The sequence below is a fragment of the Pinus tabuliformis genome, chromosome 9 (assembly GCF_031772625.1).
Source record: "Pinus tabuliformis cultivar Carrire ecotype Pingquan chromosome 9, CPIR1, whole genome shotgun sequence".
Classification (NCBI taxonomy): Eukaryota; Viridiplantae; Streptophyta; class Pinopsida; order Pinales; family Pinaceae; genus Pinus; species Pinus tabuliformis.
In genome coordinates this window covers 570,252,296-570,258,468 of record NC_142307.1, presented here as the reverse complement: position 1 = coordinate 570,258,468, position 6,173 = coordinate 570,252,296, and the positions used below count along the sequence as shown (strand labels likewise).

Sequence of the window (6,173 nt, the reverse complement as noted above, 5' to 3'; positions counted from 1 at the left end):
ATACCTGTTATACATAAGACTACAGCTCCAAGCATCACCCATCCTTATTAGTGATATTCATCAAAGTAATAGTATATATAATATGGGTTGAATGCCTTGAATACTCCAGGATAATATTTCACAATATTATACTGTCCTTTCATGATGTTGGTCACGAACCAGGCAATCATTATGGGTGAGAACATGACACTAACTTTACTTTTACTGAGTACCTACACTCTAGTTGAAACACCAATGTATTCAAAATGCTTCTCTGAGTATGATGACGGTGTCCGAGCTGTTTTAAACAGGTGAAATTCTGAGTGCCATTCATATTATTAGAATTTCACCTGTTTAAAACAGCTCGGACACCATCATCATACCCAGAGAAGCATTTTGAATACATTGGTGTTTCATCTAGAGTGTAGGTACTGGGTGAAGTAGCCATGATATAGGTGTTCTGAATTCTACATATTGCAGGTTTGTTAAGGTGGATCCTAATATTTACATTCGTCGCTTGCTGGAGTGCGGAAATAGTAGAGCCCTAGCAGAGGGCAAGACGGTTCATGGCCATATGGTTAAAACCGGCTTTGAGCCAAGCATCTATTTGTGGAATTATATGATTGACAAGTATGTGAAGTGTGGGAGAATTAAGGATGCATGCCAAGTGTTTGACACAATGCCTGAACGAGATCTCTGTTCATGGACTACGGTTCTTACAGGTTATGAAAAATGTGGGTATGTGGAAAATGCACAGTGTCTGTTTGACAAAATGCATGAACGTAGCATAGTTTCCTAGAATGTAATGATTGCGGCATATGCCCAATGTGGTGATCAGGTTGAAGCCATGGATTTATATGGCCAGATGCAATGGATGGGCACGAAACCTGATGAGTTCACCTTAGCCAGCGTTGTAAGTGCATGTGCAAGCATGGTGGATTTAGGATATGGGAGGAAAATTCATGGACCGGTTGTTAAGCTTGGATTTGAGTCAAATGTATTTGTTGGGACTGCTCTTGTTGATATGTATGTCAAATTTGGGAGAGTAGATAGTGCACGCCAAATATTTTATTTAATTCTAGTTCGAAATATTGTTTCTTGGACTGCCATGGTTGCAGGATATGCCCAAAATGGGCAAGCGCACGAGGCCACAAGGTTTTTTAATCAAATTCACCAGACCGGTATGAAGCAAAATGAGTTGACATTTGTCAGTGTCGTCAATGCGTGTGCTATTCTCATTGATTTGAGGTTTGGCAGATAGGTCCATGCGTACATTATCATAAGTGGATTCCAATTCCAAGTTTTCGTGTGCAATGCCATTGTTACAATGTATGCCAAAACTCAAACCATAGAAGATGCATTATGTGTGTTTGATGAAATGCAGGAATGAGACTTAATCTCATGGAATGCAATTATTGCAAGATATGCACATAATGGCCATTATCAGGAGGCCTTAGAGCTTAGTTTCCAAATGAAACAGATAGGTGTGAAACTGAATCAATTCACTTATGCAAGCATTCTCAGTATAAGTTCCAGCTTACCTGCTTTTGAAGATGGTAAACAACTTCACAACCACATTATCCAGAATGGTTTTGACTCAAATATGTTCATTGGAAGTGCTCTTGTAGGCATGTATGCTAAATCTGGCAGCCTACAATATGCCCATCAAGTGTTAGACAAAATGCCTGAACAAGATGTGGTCTCCTGCAATGCAATGATTGCAGGGTATGTGCAACATGGGTATAGTGAAGAGGCTCTAAAACTCTTTTGTCAAATGCAACACACTAGTTTGAAGCCAGATGAGGAAACTTTTGCTAGCATTGTTAGTGCGTGTGTCAACCTAGCAGTTCTTGAGCATGGAAGACACATCCATGCCCACATTTTCTGTATGGGGTTTGAGTCACCCATGTCTGTGGTCAATGCCCTAGCTATTATGTATGCCAAATGTGGAGGCATAAAATATGCACGGAATGTAATGCAATGATGTTGTCTCATGGAATGCAATGATGTTGTCTCATGGAATGCAATGATTGTTGGTCATGCTCATCATGGGGATGGGGTGGAAACCTTGATACTTTTTGAGCAAATGCTACTGATAGGCATTAGGCCAGATGCCATAACCTTCCTTGGTGTTCTCTCTGCTTGCAGCCATACAGGTCTAGTAGATCGAGGACATTATTAATTTCATTCCATGAGGCATGAACATAACATCACACCAAGAATGGATCATCATGCCTACATGATTGACCTTCCTGGTCGTGCTGGTTGTCTAGACGAGGCAGAAGATTTCATCAATAAGATGCCATTTGAACCTGATGTCAGTATCTGGGTGGCACTGCTCAAGGCTTGCAGAGTTCACAGCAATATGGAAATAGGAAAGCATGTCACACAATTGCTTTTCGAATTGGAGTTGCAAAATACTTCTGCATATGTGCTGCTTTCAAATATCTGTTCTGTAGCTGGCAGGTGGGATGATGCAGCCAAGGTTAGAAAAATGATGAAAGACATAGACGCTAAAAAGAAGTCAGGGTTCAGGTGGATTGAGATCAAGAATAGAGTACATGCATTCATCTTAGAAGATAGATCACACCCACAAATAGAGGAATTTCATGCAATGTTGAATACATTGGCCGGGCCAATGGAGGAGGCAGGTTATGTACCGAACACAAACTTTGTCCCCCATGATATGGAGGATGAACATAAGGAACATGTTCTCTACCATCACAGTGAGAAGCTAGCCATTGCATTTGGGCTTATGAGCACACCTCCCGGGGCCCCTATTTGAATAATAAAGAACCTTCATGTATGTGGTGACTGTCACAATGCTGTCAAGTTTATTTCTAAGATTGTTTGGCGTGAAATTGTAGTAAGGGACATTATATGTTTTCACCATTTTAGGAATGGAACGTGCTCTTGTCAGGATTATCGGTAATACAAGATGAAGTGTGAGCACTATTTGGGAGTGGCTTGAATGCTTCTCTATACTATCCTCTATTGGTCTAGAAGTTGCCTCTTGTGACACATGGAAATAAGGAGAAACATGATAAGAATATGTCAGTTGTCTCGTAGCTTCTTCATGTGGAGTAGGCTCACCTCTGGTAAGTTTCATACAAGATTCTGTATTGCTTTGATAGCATGAATGGATGCGTTAAAAGTTTAGTATGTTAAGCTTGATTATTGACAAGACGGTTCTAATCTTGTTGCATGACACATAAGACACTTTCTTTTATAGTACTCATTTTTAACATTTTTGGCTGTCTTTATAACTACACTAGTTTGGAAAATTGTCAAAATTTCCCTTTGGAGAAATGTTAGGAACATCACTTTCTAAAGAGAACAAAAACATGGGCGAGAAGCAACATTACAAAACATATGTTTTTTCACAATTCTGCTTTTTATATGTTGAAGTGCTAATTCGGTCATTTATCATTATTGAGTTGCTCAGAAGGAGGGATGCAATCGATCTTTCTTGATCAGGAAACCAACTTGAACTTTTGAATGGAAGGGAACAAATGGCATGTTGATTAATGTCAAACATTGAGGAATCCCAACTTTGGAATGACACGACATTGTTTATGTAAGCCCCCATCATTGTAAGTCAGGTTTATACTAATTTTATATTATTTCAGAATAAAGTTTTGATTTAATTTAATTATAATTTTAAGCTAGTAAAACATCAAGTACCCTGGAATGTTTCCCACCGCTAGACATTTTTTGTTGAAATTGCTTTACACACCCCAGAAATGCTTTGCAGCTAGGCCTTCCAATTGATATCATTTTTCTGCAATTCCAGATGTCAAGTTTCTATTCTAGATTGATGGAGATGCAGCATTGCGTGTTGGTGGGAACAAAAAATAGATAGAAAATATAAAAAAAATTGAAAATAAATATTGTGCACAGGAGCTCCACAATATTTCAGAATTGTGAATAATGGATAACTTTGTGTGATCATGCCTCGTATGCATAAAAGGCAAAGAAATAAGTTATTTAACCTAAATTTTAAAACCCTCCAACTCAGTATACTCTCATAATATAGAGGATCAATAAAGAACCTTCGTGTATGTGGTGACTGTCACAATGCTGTCAAGTTTATTTCTAAGATTGTTGGACGTGAAATTGTAGTAAGGGGCGTTATACGTTTTCACCATTTTAGGAATGGAACGTGCTCTTGTCAGGATTATTGGTAATACAAGATGAAGTTTGAGCACTATTTGGGAGTGGCTTGAATGCTTCTCTATACTATCCTCTATTGGTCTAGAAGTTGCCTCTTGTGACACACGGAAATAAGGAGAAACATGCTGAGAATATGTTAGTTGTCTCGTAGCTTCTTCATGTGGAGTAGGCTCACCTCTGGTAAGTTTCATACAAGATTCTGTATTGCGTTGATAGCATGAATGGATGCGTTAAAAGTTTAGTATGTTAAGCTTGATTATTCACAAGATGGTTCTGATCTTGTTGCATGACACATAAGACACTTTCTTTTATAGTACTCATTTTTAACATTTTTGGCTGTCTTTGTAGCTGCACTAGTTTGGCAAATTGTCAAAATTTCCCTTTGGAGAAATGTTCGGAACATCACTTTCTAAAGAGAAAAAAAACACAGGTGAGGAGCAACATTACAAAACATATGTTTTTTCACAATTCTGCTTTTTATATGTTGAAGTGCTAATTCGATCATTTATCATTATTGAGTTGCTCAGAAGGAGGGATGCAATCGATCTTTATTGATCAGGAAACCAACTTGAATTTTTGAATTGAAGGGAACAAATGGCATGTTGATTAATGTCAAACATTGAGGAATCCCAACTCTGGAATGGCACGACATTGTTTATGTAAGCCCCGATCATTGTAAGTCAAGTTTATACTAATTTTATATTATTTCAGAATAAATTTTTGATTTAATTTAATTATAATTTTAAGCTAGTAAAACATCAAGTACCCAAGAATGTTTCCCACTGCTAGAAGTTTTTTGTTGAAATTGCTTTACACACACCAGAAATGCTTTGCAGCTAGGCCTTCCAATTGATATCATTTTTCTGCAATTCTAGATGTCAAGTTTCTATTCTAGAGTGATGGAGATGTCAAGTTTCTATTCCCCTATTCCCAACAAATTAAGTTTGTCAAACACTACAGTTCTGTCATGCAATTCAACTCAATATACTGTGCAGGAAAGAACAACCAAGTAAGTAAAATAGGATGACATTTGAGTTCTTGTGAATCACCAGGAATGTAGTAAAATAGTCTAACAAGGAAGACCAAAAGGGCAGTCCACAAACCATAATCACCTCTGTAATAATGTAGACAAACACATCCAAATGTGGGGTGAAGTTTAAACTCTCAGTTCACTTCACTGGAATTTGCCTATTTTTGCAACTGGGAAGAACCTGGTCACCTGATCCAAGAAATGACATCTCCAGGTGCCTCTAGGGCCAATAGTGGAACAAGGAAAGATTTGTCGATGGCTGTGTGCTTTGATAACATCAAAACCCTGCAACACCATAATTGAATCATTTTTTGCCTCAACAACTACTTGAGTCCCAAAAATAAAAGTTGAATTATGACTCAGAAAAGCCTAATTCCTTTTTTAGAGTACTGACCTTTGGAAACGGGCAAAAGCAAAAGCAAATAAAACTTGAGACATTTGTGTATAAAGATCTAAAGCTGAAATAAAAATTAAATTATGAACCACAAGAGAGCCTTTGAGGTATTCCATTTTCTGACAGGAATATATTGACAATTGGAAACAACCAGAAAGAAAAAGCTAAAAAGCTCAACAAATTGCTGTAGTAGAAAAATCTAGTAAATTGAGGTTGCCTATCCCAAATTAGTTGCATTCTGAAGGAGCCCCTTATCTCAACAGTAGGCTTGAGAGAGATTGTCCTTAACAAAGTTATCCTTAGCAGAGTTTTGAACTTGAGAGCGATTGTCCTTAACAAAGTTATCCTTAGCAGAGTTTTGAGCTGATCTTTAGAGAGGGGGGATTGTATAGCTGAAAAACCAATCCGAGATGCTCTAAGAGAGATTGTCATTAACAAATTTATCCTTGGTAGTGTTTTGAGCTGATCTTTAGAGAGGGGATTGTATAGCTGTAAAACCAATCCAGGATGCTCTACGAAAGGCTTATCTAATCATTGTTTTTCACAAATTCTGCACAAAAATAAAGATGACCGAGAAAGCAATCATACTCACTTAAC

At 37.8% G+C, this 6,173-nt stretch overlaps 1 protein-coding gene and 1 pseudogene across 1 annotated transcript; both read left to right on the top strand.

Annotated features, from left to right (window-relative positions):
- Window positions 1–784: 784 nt before the first annotated feature.
- Window positions 785–1,963, top strand: LOC149149817 (putative pentatricopeptide repeat-containing protein At3g23330). Its single transcript, XM_089442601.1, has 2 exons — window positions 785–1,227; window positions 1,402–1,963. Exons 1-2 carry the CDS (start codon window positions 785–787, stop codon window positions 1,961–1,963), a joined length of 1,005 nt encoding a protein of 334 aa, XP_089298727.1.
- Window positions 1,964–2,200: 237 nt separating this feature from the next.
- LOC149149816 (pentatricopeptide repeat-containing protein At2g22070 pseudogene) lies at window positions 2,201–2,764 on the top strand (annotated as a pseudogene).
- Window positions 2,765–6,173: the final 3,409 nt, after the last annotated feature.

Bases quoted from the DNA above. Each gene is read 5' to 3' on its own strand.
- LOC149149817 (XM_089442601.1), top strand. From the start codon at position 785: ATGATTGCGGCATATGCCCAATGTGGTGATCAGGTTGAAGCCATGGAT. The intron at 1,228-1,401 runs GTTTGGCAGATA...AATTATTGCAAG, and splicing joins GCTATTCTCATTGATTTGAG to ATATGCACATAATGGCCATT.